The 16119-nt window shown below is 36.4% G+C and overlaps 1 protein-coding gene across 32 annotated transcripts in view; it reads right to left on the bottom strand.

The window, feature by feature from the left end:
- Positions 1-16119, bottom strand: part of VPS13B (vacuolar protein sorting 13 homolog B) — an 869944-nt gene that overhangs the window by 435369 nt on the left and 418456 nt on the right. For 31 of the 32 annotated variants that reach the window (XM_031013639.3, XM_055348088.2, XM_031013638.3 and 28 more), the window contains exon 23: positions 10716-10950. In XM_031013639.3, coding sequence (XP_030869499.3) covers positions 10716-10950 — 235 coding nt within the window. Of the gene's footprint in view, positions 1-10715; positions 10951-16119 lie in introns of those variants that run through there. The other variant, XR_008667630.2, reaches the window with a different exon arrangement.

Raw genomic sequence — 16119 nt, 5'->3', positions numbered from 1 at the left:
TGCTATGAAGTTCAAAAACAGGAAAACTAATTTGTGGTTTTAGATGTTAAACACAATTTGCCTCCAAGAGATCTTCTGAGTACTGGGAATATTCTTGATCTCTATTCAGGTACTAGTAACATGTATGGATTTATCTGACAAAAATGTATCCAGTTGTATACTTAGTGTTGTACCATTTTCTGTATGTTAGACTTTCATACAGTTGACATTGAAAAATTCAAAGAACAACTTTAACAAAATATTAGACACAACTGAAAAGAAAATTAATGAACTAGATTAAAGAAATTAACTGGAATGCAGGTCAGCAAATCAAAGAGAAAAAATATCAAAGACTGAAGAAGCAACATGGAAAATACAGTAAAAAATCAAAAAAGTCCAACATATGTATGGAAAGAAAAAAGTAAAGGCAATATCTGAATAGATTATGCCAGAAAACTTGCAGAACTCATAAGACTCGAATATTAAAACTTTAAAACACAAAGACTGAGAAGATCCTTAAAGAACCCAGAGGAAAAGGACAAACGACTTCCAAGGAAACATGAAATGACATCGTACCTCCTAAAAGGCCAATGAAAAGCAAGAGTCAGAACAACAGTATCTTTAATGAGCTGGGAGAAAATAACTATAAACAAGGATTTATATACCCAGAAAATATCTTTCAAAAAAAAAAGGCAAAGAAACAAAACTGAGAGTTTGCTAACATCAGGCCATCACAGAAACAGCTTCTAAAGGATGTACTTTAGGCAGAAGTAAATGAACTGAGAAAGAAGGAAGGGCTAAGCTGTGAAAAGGAATGACTACTAAAGCACTAGCATATAGGTAGGCAAATGTGGCTCATGACCAAATGCAGCCAACCACCAGATTCTGTAAATAAAGTTTTATTGGAACACAGTCATACCAATGTATTGACATATTGTCTATGGCTGCCTCTGCACTATAAAGCATGGTTGGGTAGTTAAAACAGAAACCATATAGCTAATGAAACAAAATATTTACTATCTGGCACTTTGTTGAGAAAGTTTTCCAACCTCTGCCTTAGTTCTATATATGCCAAATCTAAGCAATTATATTACAAAATAATGATATCAAGTTTTAAAAATAAAAGAAAATTGGCCGGGCGCGGTGGCTCACGCCTGTAATCCCAACACTTTGGGAGGCCGAGGCGGGTGGATCACGAGGTCAGGAGATCGAGACCATCCTGGCTAACACAGTGAAACCCCGTCTCTACTAAAAATACTAAAAATTAGCCGGGCGTGGTGGCGGGCGCCTGTAGTCCCAGCTACTCGGGAGGCTGAGGCAGGAGAATGGCGTGAACCCAGGAGGCGGAGCTTGCAGTGAGCCGAGATTGCGCCACTGCACTCCAGCCTGGGCGACAGAGCGAGACTCCGTCTCAAAAAAAATAAAAAATAAAAAATAAAAATAAATAAAAAATAAAAGAAAATTTATGACAATAACCTCAATCTGGAGAGAAGGATTAAAGTGTTTTAAGAACTGTGTTGTTCAGATGGAGAGTAAATAGACTGATTTACTACATCATTAAATAAATTAAGTATGCATCTTAATATTTCTAAAACTAAAACATACTTTGTGGAAATGGTGTTAATTTCTAATATTAAAAAAAGAATAGTGAGAAAATAATTTCCAACATAGCACTGGAAAACTTTTTAGATTATGTTTATATTTACATATATTTATACAATTTATAATTATAAAACAGTATATATTACATATTATATATCATGTATTATATATATTTAGTTAATTAATTTACAGAGTCAGGGTCTTGCTCTGTTGCCTAGGCTGGAGTGCAGTGGTGCGATCATAGCTTGCCGCATCCTGGAACTCCTGGACTCCAGCAATTCTCCCACCTCAACCTCCCATGGAGCTAGGACTATAGGCTCAAGCCACTACATCCGGGTAATTTTTAAATTTTTTGTAGAGATGAAGTCTTGCCAAATGTTTATACTACAAAATTTATAATATCAATTTATATTATATAAATTTATAATATAAATATTCATATTATAAAAATTTCATATTACAAATGTTTATATGACAAAGAAAGCCATCAAGGAAGTGAAAAGACAATGTATAGAATAGGAGAAAATACTTGCAAATCATGTGTAAGGGTCTAGTATCTAGAATATAATAAAGAACTCTTACAACTCAACTGTAAGAAGTCACAAGGTCAGGAGTTCGAGACCAGCCTGGCCAATATGGTGAAACCCTGACTCTACTAAAAATACAACTAAGGAGGAGCCAAGATGGCCGAATAGGAACAGCTCCGGTCTACAGCTCCCAGCGTGAGCGACGCAGAAGACAGGTGATTTCTGCATTTCCATCTGAGGTACCGGGTTCATCTCACTAGGGAGTGTCAGACAGTGGGCGCAGGCCAGTGGGTGCGCGCACCGTGCGCGAGGCGAAGCAGGGCGAGGCATTGCCTCACCTGGGAAGCGCAAGGGGTCAGGGAGTTCCCTTTCCGAGTCAAAGAAAGGGGTGACGGACGCACCTGGAAAATCGGGTCACTCCCACCCGAATATTGCGCTTTTCAGACCGGCTTAAAAAACGGCGCACCACGAGACTATATCCCACACCTGGCTCAGAGGGTCCTACGCCCACGGAATCTCGCTGATTGCTAGCGCGGCAGTCTGAGATCAAACTGCAAGGCGGCAGCGAGGCTGGGGGAGGGGCGCCCGCCATTGCCCAGGCTTGCTTGGGTAAACAAAGCAGCTGGGAAGCTCCAACTGGGTGGAGCCCACCACAGCTCAAGGAGGCTTGCCTGCCTCTGTAGGCTCCACCTCTGGGGGCAGGGCACAGACAAACAAAAAGACAGCAGTAACCTCTGCAGACTTAAATGTCCCTGTCTGACAGCTTTGAAGAGAGCAGTGGTTCTCCCAGCACGCAGCTGGAGATCTGAGAACAGGCAGACTGCCTCCTCGAGTGGGTCCCTGACCCCTGACCCCCGAGCAGCCTAACTGGGAGGCACCCCCCAGCAGGGGCACACTGACACCTCACACCGCAGGGTATTCCAACAGACCTGCAGCTGAGGGTCCTGTCTGTTAGAAGGAAAACTAACAAACAGAAAGGACATCCACACTGAAAACCCATCTGTACATCACCATCATCAAAGACCAAAAGTAGATAAAACCACAAAGATGGGGAAAAAACAGAACAGAAAAACTGGAAACTCTAAAACGCAGAGCACCTCTCCTCCTCCAAAGGAACGCAGTTCCTCACCAGCAACGGAACAAAGCTGGATGGAGAATGATTTTGACGAGCTGAGAGAAGAAGGCTTCAGACGATCAAATTACTCTGAGCTACGGGAGGACATTCAAACCAAAGGCAAAGAAGTTGAAAACTTTGAAAAAAATTTAGAAGAATGTATAACTAGAATAACCAATACAGAGAAGTGCTTAAAGGAGCTGATGGAGCTGAAAACCAAGGCTCGAGAACTACGTGAAGAATGCAGAAGCCTCAGGAGCCGATGCGATCAACTGGAAGAAAGGGTATCAGCAATGGAAGATGAAATGAATGAAATGAAGCGAGAAGGGAAGTCTAGAGAAAAAAGAATAAAAAGAAATGAGCAAAGCCTCCAAGAAATATGGGACTATGTGAAAAGACCAAATCTACGTCTGATTGGTGTACCTGAAAGTGATGCGGAGAATGGAACCAAGTTGGAAAACACTCTGCAGGATATTGTCCAGGAGAACTTCCCCAATCTAGCAAGGCAGGCCAACATTCAGATTCAGGAAATACAGAGAACGCCACAAAGATACTCCTCGAGAAGAGCAACTCCAAGACACATAATTGTCAGATTCACCAAAGTTGAAATGAAGGAAAAAATGTTAAGGGCAGCCAGAGAGAAAGGTCGGGTTACCCTCAAAGGGAAGCCCATCAGACTAACAGCGGATTTCTCGGCAGAAACCCTACAAGCCAGAAGAGAGTGGGGGCCAATATTCAACATTCTTAAAGAAAAGAATTTTCAACCCAGAATTTCATATCCAGCCAAACTAAGCTTCATAAGTGAAGGAGGAATAAAATACTTTACAGACAAGCAAATGCTGAGAGATTTTGTCACCACCAGGCCTGCCTTACAAGAACTCCTGAAGGAAGCGCTAAACATGGAAAGGAACAACCGGTACCAGCCGCTGCAAAATCATGCCAAAATGTAAAGACCATCGAGACTAGGAAGAAACTGCATCAACTAATGAGCAAAATCACCAGCTAACATCATAATGACAGGATCAAATTCACACATAACAATATTAACTTTAAATGTAAATGGACTAAATTCTCCAATTAAAAGACACAGACTGGCAAGTTGGATAAAGAGTCAAGACCCATCAGTGTGCTGTATTCAGGAAACCCATCTCACGTGCAGAGACACACATAGGCTCAAAATAAAAGGATGGAGGAAGATCTACCAAGCAAATGGAAAACAAAAAAAGGCAGGGGTTGCAATCCTAGTCTCTGATAAAACAGACTTTAAACCAACAAAGATCAAAAGAGACAAAGAAGGCCATTACATAATGGTAAAGGGATCAATTCAACAAGAGGAGCTAACTATCCTAAATATATATGCACCCAATACAGGAGCACCAAGATTCATAAAGCAAGTCCTGAGTGACCTACAAAGAGACTTAGACTCCCACACATTAATAATGGGAGACTTTAACACCCCACTGTCAACATTAGACAGATCAACGAGACAGAAAGTCAACAAGGATACCCAGGAATTGAACTCAGCTCTGCACCAAGCGGACCTAATAGACATCTACAGAACTCTCCACCCCAAATCAACAGAATATACATTTTTTTCAGCACCACACCACACCTATTCCAAAATTGACCACATAGTTGGAAGTAAAGCTCTCCTCAGCAAATGTAAAAGAACAGATATTATAACAAACTATCTCTCAGACCACAGTGCAATCAAGCTAGAACTCAGGATTAAAAATCTCACTCAAAACCGCTCAACTACATGGAAACTGAACAACCTGCTCCTGAATGACTACTGGGTACATAACGAAATGAAGGCAGAAATAAAGATGTTCTTTGAAACCAACGAGAACAAAGACACAACATACCAGAATCTCTGGGATGCATTCAAAGCAGTGTGTAGAGGGAAATTTATAGCACTAAATGCCCACAAGAGAAAGCAGGAAAGATCCAAAATTGACACCCTAACATCACAATTAAAAGAACTAGAAAAGCAAGAGCAAACACATTCAAAAGCTAGCAGAAGGCAAGAAATAACTAAAATCAGAGCAGAACTGAAGGAAATAGAGACACAAAAAACCCTTCAAAAAATCAATGAATCCAGGAGCTGGTTTTTTGAAAGGATCAACAAAATTGATAGACCGCTAGCAAGACTAATAAAGAAAAAAAGAGAGAAGAATCAAATAGACACAATAAAAAATGATAAAGGGGATATCACCACCGATCCCACAGAAATACAAACTACCATCAGAGAATACTACAAACACCTCTACGCAAATAAACTAGAAAATCTAGAAGAAATGGATACATTCCTCGACACATACACTCTCCCAAGACTAAACCAGGAAGAAGTTGAATCTCTGAATAGACCAATAACAGGAGCTGAAATTGTGGCAATAATCAATAGTTTACCAACCAAAAAGAGTCCAGGACCAGATGGATTCACAGCCGAATTCTACCAGAGGTACAAGGAGGAACTGGTACCATTCCTTCTGAAACTATTCCAATCAATAGAAAAAGAGGGAATCCTCCCTAACTCATTTTATGAGGCCAGCATCATTCTGATACCAAAGCCAGGCAGAGACACAACCAAAAAAGAGAATTTTAGACCAATATCCTTGATGAACATTGATGCAAAAATCCTCAATAAAATACTGGCAAACCGAATCCAGCAGCACATCAAAAAGCTTATCCACCATGATCAAGTGGGCTTCATCCCTGGGATGCAAGGCTGGTTCAATATACGCAAATCAATAAATGTAATCCAGCATATAAACAGAGCCAAAGACAAAAACCACATGATTATCTCAATAGATGCAGAAAAAGCCTTTGACAAAATTCAACAACCCTTCATGCTAAAAACTCTCAATAAATTAGGTATTGATGGGACGTATTTCAAAATAATAAGAGCTATCTATGACAAACCCACAGCCAATATCATACTGAATGGGCAAAAACTGGAAGCATTCCCTTTGAAAACTGGCACAAGACAGGGATGCCCTCTCTCACCGCTCCTATTCAACATAGTGTTGGAAGTTCTGGCCAGGGCAATCAGGCAGGAGAAGGAAATAAAGGGTATTCAATTAGGAAAAGAGGAAGTCAAATTGTCCCTGTTTGCAGACGACATGATTGTATATCTAGAAAACCCCATTGTCTCAGCCCAAAATCTCCTTAAGCTGATAAGCAACTTCAGCAAAGTCTCAGGATACAAAATCAATGTACAGAAATCACAAGCATTCTTATACACCAACAACAGACAAACAGAGAGCCAAATCATGAGTGAACTCCCATTCACAATTGCTTCAAAGAGAATAAAATACCTAGGAATCCAACTTACAAGGGATGTGAAGGACCTCTTCAAGGAGAACTACAAACCACTGCTCAAGGAAATAAAAGAGGATACAAACAAATGGAAGAACATTCCATGCTCATGGGTAGGAAGAATCAATATCGTGAAAATGGCCATACTGCCCAAGGTCATTTACAGATTCAATGCCATCCCCATCAAGCTACCAATGACTTTCTTCACAGAATTGGAAAAAACTACTTTAAAGTTCATATGGAACCAAAAAAGAGCCCGCATCGCCAAGTCAATCCTAAGCCAAAAGAACAAAGCTGGAGGCATCACACTACCTGACTTCAAACTATACTACAAGGCTACAGTAACCAAAACAGCATGGTACTGGTACCAAAACAGAGATATAGATCAATGGAACAGAACAGAGCCCTCAGAAATAATGCCGCATACCTACAACTATCTGATCTTTGACAAACCTGAGAAAAACAAGCAATGGGGAAAGGATTCCCTATTTAATAAATGGTGCTGGGAAAACTGGCTAGCCATATGTAGAAAGCTGAAACTGGATCCCTTCCTTACACCTTATACAAAAATCAATTCAAGATGGATTAAAGATTTAAACGTTAGACCTAAAACCATAAAAACCCTAGAAGAAAACCTAGGCATTACCATTCAGGACATAGGCATGGGCAAGGACTTCATGTCCAAAACACCAAAAGCAATGGCAACAAAAGACAAAATTGACAAATGGGATCTAATTAAACTAAAGAGCTTCTGCACAGCAAAAGAAACTACCATCAGAGTGAACAGGCAACCTACAACATGGGAGAAAATTTTCGCAACCTACTCATCTGACAAAGGGCTAATATCCAGAATCTACAATGAACTCAAACAAATTTACAAGAAAAAAACAAACAACCCCATCAAAAAGTGGGCGAAGGACATGAACAGACACTTCTCAAAAGAAGACATTTATGCAGCCAAAAAACACATGAAAAAATGCTCATCATCACTGGGCATCAGAGAAATGCAAATCAAAACCACTATGAGATATCATCTCACACCAGTTAGAATGGCAATCATTAAAAAGTCAGGAAACAACAGGTGCTGGAGAGGATGTGGAGAAATAGGAACACTTTTACACTGTTGGTGGGACTGTAAACTAGTTCGACCATTGTGGAAGTCAGTGTGGCGATTCCTCAGGGATCTAGAACTAGAAATACCATTTGACCCAGCCATCCCATTACTGGGTATATACCCAAAGGACTATAAATCATGCTGCTATAAAGACACATGCACACGTATGTTTATTGCAGCATTATTCACAATAGCAAAGACTTGGAACCAACCTAAATGTCCAACAATAATAGACTGGATTAAGAAAATGTGGCACATATACACCATGGAATACTATGCAGCCATAAAAAATGATGAGTTCATGTCCTTTGTAGGGACATGGATGAAATTGGAAACCATCATTCTCAGTAAACTATCGCAAGAACAAAAAACCAAACACTGCATATTCTCACTCATAGGTGGGAATTGAACAATGAGATCACATGGACACAGGAAGGGGAATATCACACTCTGGGGAATGTTGTGGGGTTGGGGGAGGGGGGAGGGATAGCATTGGGAGATATACCTAATGCTAGATGACAAGTTAGTGGGTGCAGTGCACCAGAATGGCACATGTATACATATGTAACTAACCTGCACAATGTGCACATGTACCCTAAAACTTAAAGTATAATAAAAAAAAATGTAAAAAAATAAAAAAAAAAAAAAAAAAAGAAAAGAAAAAAAAAAAAATAAAATAAAATAAAATAAAAATACAACTAAAAAGTAGGCAAAAGATTTGAATAGAAGAAAATATTAGGTTGGGCAGGGTGACTAATACCTATAATCCCAGTGCTTTTGGAAGCTGAGGCAGGCGGGTCACTTGAGCCCAGGAGTTCGATACCAACCTGTGAAACATGGTGAAACCCCACCTCTACAAAAATTAAAAAATTAGGCATGGTGGTGTGTGCCTGTAGTCCCAGCTACTCAGGAGGTGGGAGGATCAATTGAGCTCCAGCGGTCAAGGCGGCAGTGAGCCGTGATTGCACCACTGCACTTCAGCCTCAGCAAGAATGAAACCTGATCCAAAAAAATAAATAAATAAAAATAAATAAAATATTAAAGAAGATATACAAATGGCCAACCAGCACACGAAAATAAGTTCAACATTATTAGTCATTAGGGAAATGCAAACCAAAACCACAATGAGATTCCACTTCACACCACTTTTACTATTTTTATAGTAAAAATAAACACATTTCATAATGTAAGCTTCAGTTTTATAAATATTAAGATGTGTATTTAGTATATTAAATGATGTAGTAAATCAATCTATTTACTCTCTGCCTGACCAACACAGTTCTTAAAAACACTTTAATTTGGCCAGGCGCAGTGGCTCACGCCTGTAATCCCAACACTTTGGGAGACCAAGGCGGGTGGATCACGAGGTCAGGAGTTCGAGACCAGCCTGGCCAATATGGTGAAACCCTGACTCTACTAAAAATACAAAAATTAGCTGGGTGTGGTGGCAAGTGCCTGTAGTACCAGCTGCTCGGGAGGCTGAGGCAGGAGAATTGTTTGAACCTGGGAGGCAGAGGCTGCAGTGAGCCGGGATTGTGCCACTGTACTCCAGCCCAGGTGACAGAGCAAGACTCCATCTCAAAAAAAAAAAAAAAAGAAAAAAAAGAAACAAACCACTTAAAATTAATTGCTCTCTCCAGTTTAAGAGGTTATTGTCTAGGATGGCTAGAACAAAATAAAAAAAAAAAAGAAAAGAAAAAGAAACAAAGCGGATAATAACAAATAGTGACAAAGATGTGAAAAAATTAGAACCTTTGTACATAATGTGGTATTATAAAATGGTGCAGACAGTTTGGATGACAGTCTGGCAATTCCTGAGAAGCTCAAACATAGTTACTATACGACACAACAATTTTACTCCTCGGCATATAGCTAAAAGAAATTAAAACAAATCCACACAAAAATCCTGTAAAAGAATGTTTATACCAGGATTTCTCATAAAAGCCAAAAAGTGAAAACAACTTCAACTGTCCATCAACTGATGAATGAATCAAAAAAAATTGATATATCCATAAGATGGAATACTATTCAGCCATAAAAACAACAAAGACTGCAACAACATAAATCAATCTTACAAATATTAAATGAAAGAAACCAGTCACATAAAGACCATATACTCTAAAAACGTTCCCTTTAACCTTAAAATTCTATAATTGTATGATAATAGTATTCATGTTATTAAGGACCAAAAATGTCTCTCAGTGAAATCATGCTTTCTTTTAATGAATATAAGAAAAGTAGATTTCAATAGAAATTTCAGTATAGAGAAAAGGAGAGAGAAACCAACATCAAAGTAGAGATCAAAAATTACACAGGCTATGTCTGCTTTTCAGTGACAGTATGTAGAAATTTCACTGATATCAGGATTCATACACTTACACCATAATAATATGAACAAGGTGTTGACCTGTTTAGCACTGTCAAAAATTTGAGCCTTGTTATTATAATATATATTCAGATTACTTTATGACTCAAAATCTTTCCAGGTTCACATTTTGTTTGAAATGAATATGCCAAAGTTCAAAAGGTTATGAATTCATAACTGAAAACACAGCAATATGAGAAATTAAGTATATATATATTGGAGAAAGGATCATGACTCTAATCATCATATAATTACTTTGTATAAACAAATGAGAAATCTAAAAATACATTACGCTTGCTAAATAATATATTCACGCAATTATTTATATATTTAAAATACATCCATTCATAAATCAAGTAGCTTAAATTAAGATCAATCTACTTATCATTCTTAGTTCAGCCTAATGATAATATCCAAAAGCAATTTTCTTCCCAAGTTAATTTTTCCTACGTTTATATTTTAATGATTATATTATATTGCATATGATCTTTTATAGATAACATATGTGAATATATGACTAAGATTAAAAGGTATGGAAGGCAATAAATGGCATCACTTAGTTCACTTACTTTGGTCAGGAAAAATCTTTCAATGAGAAGACTGATTTGCTTATACACTGACACATTTAAAAACACCAACAAATCTAAAAATGTCCATATAAAACATTAACCATAGGAAAAAAATGTTAACATATACCTTCTTCAAGGATGGGTCGTGGGATAACAAATGGAATCTCCTGCAGAGGTTCCATATACTTGTGCCCAGCACTAATAATCTTTATTTGAGGCAAACAGAGGACAAGTGTTCCCGGCATGCTGGTTTGTCCATGGTACCAACTTCTTACTGTTCCAGGAATGTCACCAGATACAATTGTACTTGGGGAAGGCAGGCTATCATTTGGAATAAACACACAACAAGATTGTACTTCAAGCTAGAAAAGAAAAGCAGAATTAAAATATTCGGATTAGACTAAATATGCCTTCAAACACCTAACATCTTCGCCAGAATAAACAACCAAAAAAAGTAAATGTTCCATATTTATGTCTTTATGACTTATTTTCACTAATTAATATTAAAAAAACTTGAAAAGGTATTGTTTACTCTTGTTATAAACTTGATACAAAATGCCTAGTGACAAGAGATGATCTGCCCTTCCACAGTCTTTTCCAAGACACAAGATTGAGTTAGAAAGTGTGCTGGCAAAAGAAGATCAGAAAACACTCTTTCTTTTGCAGTTTATTAGAAAATTTTGTTAACACCAGATAAGGCCTAGAACTACCTAGCATTTTATTGCTGTTACCTTTTTTAAAAAGGGCTATTTTTACGTGAATTTAGTCCTTCCATTTTTACTTTACAGACTAGAATATAAGAAAACATTGTTTAAAACATTCAATTTATAACACTAGACAACCATTAAAGAACATGTTTATATCACATACTTTCACTTTTATATACAATGATTCAAGTATACATACATGTATCAGATTTATTATACATAAATACATCGTAATAGGAAAGATCAGAAGACTTAAAAATCAGAGCATTATTTCTTGCTTTTTTCATTCTTCAAATTACCTCAATTGTAATTTCATGTATTATCTTAATGTTCTCCTATCCCCAGTAGAGTTACATTAAGTTGCCAGGACCTCAGAGGTTAAGATAAGGAGACAAAGTAAGCCCAACCCCAAAACTGAATTCATCGTGACTTCTTAATTCAGAAGCAATGTAAAGTCTATTTGTCTTAGTGGTGCTTATAAAGTAATACTGTGTATCCCATTATCAAATTGCTCCAACAGCCTACGATACTTAAGTTATTGAGAAAATACAAACTATGATTGGTTGATTTCCTACAAAATATTTCACATAAAAAGATGTTATCTGGAGGTGTGATACAAAATAATTTTTTTAATTCATACATTCTTGGATATTCAAAGAAACTATGTTAGCAAAAAGACTACATTTTTAAAAGATAATAGCAACATCTCTTCTCTTGGGCCTAATATACTATTCTGGTGAGAACATGATTATATGTAACAGGTTTGGAATTCCTTGATAGGATAAATAATTTGTCAACCTATAAATAAACAAACCTGTTTGTCTTTGCTTCACATTTTGGGGCATGGCCAAACTGATGAACTCAGTGATGAAAAATACAGGTAAAATTTTGCAAAAATAAATGCATTGGTTTATGAAGCATGAGCTCATTTTAGTTCTAAAATCTTATACTGCAGATTAGATAAAGTACATGTGTGTTAAGTAGTTTATTGATTTAAGATCATGATGTAGTTTATTCTGAAATAGAAGTCTATATTGTCTCAGGTAACTTACAATTATGCTTTAAAATATTTAACATAATTCATTAGTAATTTTCAGTTGCACAATTTAAAATGGCACATTAAGAGCATAGCCTTTATTAATTCAGGTTAAAAGGTCAAAATATGAAGTGTCAGTATTTAACACTTCATGTAGGTATTGATACTACGTTGAAAAATGCTTTCAATAATGTGAGGTAATTAGTTTAGTATGCTACCATACACAACCACATGCATACATATCCTTAGGAAAAAATTCAAATCATGCCAAAATTTCCAAAATCATAAAACATTAATTTCACTAATTTAAAAATCAATTATTTCATCAAGTGTAAACAATGTGAGCAACATAAACAGAATCAACAGTATAGTAGCATCAGATACATAACAACTCTAAAATAAACTTTCTAAAATATATGTTGTGAGAGTTCCTTTAATGATAAGAATCATATAATTAAAATTACTCAAAATTATTATGTTTTATCTATTATATATACTAAAGCTATCACATAAATCTTTTTACACTTTTAAAATAACTGTTAAACTGTATGTATAAAATTGTGGTTTTAATGTAAAATGTTGAGTGATTTATATTACGAATATAAATCTGCAGCAGTAAATTCTGAATTAATGTAAGGATCTGACAATCCAAGGGAAAGAAAATGAAGTAATCTGCCAGTAAGAAGTCCTCAAGCTGGGGGTCAGATCATGTTCATGGAAACCATCTGGTTGGGACCCTCTGAGCCACACCAAACACAAATGATCTTTTAAAAAAATATCCTATTCATGAATGTATCACAGCTGCACTGAGTGTTACTTCATTTTTCCATGGCAACATCCTTTCTGTTTCAAGGATCTTGTTTCAGTTTTGGTAGCAACGTGTTCTTTTGCCAATACTGAACACATTCATGTGTTAAAGTGAAGGGATTATTACAAATTCTTGAAGTGGAACCACCTCCATTTTGATTCCTACTAGGTCAAGGGCTACATATCTAAGTATCATATACTGAAGATAAACCAATAAAGTAAAAATTATTTGTTATTCTTATTTTAATAAATGAAACGATTGCAATGCATTTTTCCCTGAAGTTTCTAGTTTATGTGCTATTTGAAAGATATATGCCTTTGTAAGTCCTTGGCCCTATATGTGAGGTTTGAGAAACTTAGATTTTTCTCTTTTAGTGCTCTATAATTGTGATCCCAATTCAGCTAAAAAGAAGAGACTAAGATAGGTTTTATTTACCCATTAATCTGAAAATCTTAATTAGCCACTGCCCATCATATAAAGCACTTTATAGATAAAAGCTTTGAAATGTTGTGCCACATTTTCTTCCCTTTTCAATAACATAACTATTTCCTATTCCCAAATAATATATTTATTTTTATTTACAACTTGAAAATGTAATGATAATTATATTTTGCATAATTTCTACAGTACCAAATGTTCTCTACATAAGTGTATGTTACTCTTCAGGAAAGAGTTTCAAATAAAAAACAAAAATAAAGGAACACTGTATGTTGCATTTCATTACTTTTTCTCTCCTTTATTCATGTACTCTCTAATATCTATCATGAACTGACCTGGAAGTCAGGAATACAGAGACAAAAGACATAGTGCCAGCCCTAAAAAAGCTTAAAACAAGATCACTTTCAAGTATTAATATCCTTACAGAATTCTCACTAGAACATAAACTTTATGAAGTCAAACATTTGCCTATTTTGTACACTATATAGTTTCTGTACATTGTGCAGTGGTGCATGTACTATGTACTCAATAAATAATTGTTAAACAAGTAGAAACAATTAAACAATTATTTTCATCAGATATGGTAATGAAAATAATTGCTTCATGCACGTTGTTCATCATTTCATTCCTGAGGCAACCTCTAAGGTGATTAATAAAACTGATTTGTTAACGAGATGAATTCAACACAGCTGTGGGATATTTGACAAGCTATTTCATCTCTCCATGACTTCAGTTTCCTCATCTGTTAATGGGGGAAATCATAGCATTGATATATATATTTAACACAGTAAGTGTTACCTAAACGTTTGCTAAAGAAAGATAGTCAACAAACAACACCAAGTCTCTCCTATAGGCGAGATCCCATATACTATTAGCCTCATAGATTTATAAAACCTGTTCACAGTGCATTTATTTTCAAATGTTGTTGCTTACGGTTTCACTATCTCTGTATACAGGGGCCATTAAAATTAGTATTCCATTTGCACTACAACAAATATATAAACTATCACCCAAATCACAGTTTTCCTATTTGATAAATTTTCAGTGCATCATGAAAATATTTTGGATATCATCATATGTAGTAGAAATTTAAATATCCCTGATTTGGGGCCATAGATTAAAAGCCTACAGTTGGTTGTCTTGGTTGTCATCCTTTCCAGAGTAAGTGTTATAAATCTTCACACTTTTTCCATAAAAATCTTGTCAAGAGAAGACATTAAAAATTCCTAGATTTGAATTCCAGACTTCCTCCTAACTGCCATGCAATGGCTGTCACTTGTTCAATGCCTATAAGTAAGAATGTGGGCCTGTGTGCAAAATTTGTAAGGATTAAATATAAAATCTTACTTTTATAATTAGCATGATTGATAGTTGATCTCTCTGGCCTAAAATGTCTACTCCCATTTAATCCTGAAAATAAAGGCCAAGGAGTTTACTGGACATCAGGACATCAAGCAGTATGACTTTTTTCATCACTAGTCATGCTCTAGATTTAACTTCCTAGAAGACAGAATTCAGCTGGCCCAGCTTAACTGGCTTATGCTGCTTGAGACACCCTGACTGACACTCTCATCAAAATAACACAGAATGTGGGAAGTAGTTCCCTAAAGGAATAACAGCATTATTACCAAAAGAAAGAGACCAGAATGCTTGGTATTGAAATTAAAAATGCCATTAAACTCAGAAGACTTCAGTCCACTCAGAAAAACTCAGAGAGTACAAAAAAAAAAAAAAAAAGAAAAGAAAAGAAAATGCTAGTACATGTCATAGGACAGCAAGATGAACTTCGACGTAAATGACCAAAAAAAAAGCTAAGTCTGGCAATAAGCAGAGAAATGTTTTCCTAGAAAGGAGTAAATTCTAGCCAGCACATTTCTATTTTATCAGCTACATACTATTGCCAATTATGTGCTTCTGGAATAAAAACATAGCTTTAATAGAATCTTTGTTAATGAGCAGGTATAGAAAACTTGGAAAGAACCGGTGAACTTATGCTAATCTATTGTTAAAAGGCCCCCAAAGTTCATATATTTTTATTCTTTTAATTTTTATTTTTGAGACAGAGTTTTGCTCTGTCACCCAGGCTGGAGTGCAGTGGCGCAATCTCGGCTCCCTGCAACCTCCACCACCCAGGTTCAAGCGATTCTCCTGCTTCAGCCTCCAGACTAGGTGGGACTACAGGTGGGCACCACCAAGCCCAGCTAATTTTTGTATTTTTAGTAGACACGGGATTTCACCATGTTAGCCATGCTGGTCTTGAACTCCTAACCTCAAGTCGTCTGCCTGCCGAGGACTTCCAAAGTGCTGGGATTACAGATGTGAGCCACTGTGCCTGGCCCCAAAGTTCATATATATATATATATTTTTTTTTTTTTAAAAAAAGACTGTCCAAGACTACATGGAATATTATAAAATAATCCATTATAATTAAGTATGGAAACTCCTTCTTCCACACTGAAAAACAAATAGGTTACAGCAAATATTGTTAATGATTTTATGTAATATACATGTTTCTATTCTAAGTAAAAAATAATATGGGTTT

Source organism: Gorilla gorilla, chromosome 7 (genome assembly GCF_029281585.2).
Source record: "Gorilla gorilla gorilla isolate KB3781 chromosome 7, NHGRI_mGorGor1-v2.1_pri, whole genome shotgun sequence".
Lineage (NCBI taxonomy): Eukaryota > Metazoa > Chordata > Mammalia > Primates > Hominidae > Gorilla > Gorilla gorilla.
The sequence above is the reverse complement of the archived record's forward strand: the minus strand, read 5'-3'. Positions and strand labels throughout refer to the sequence as shown.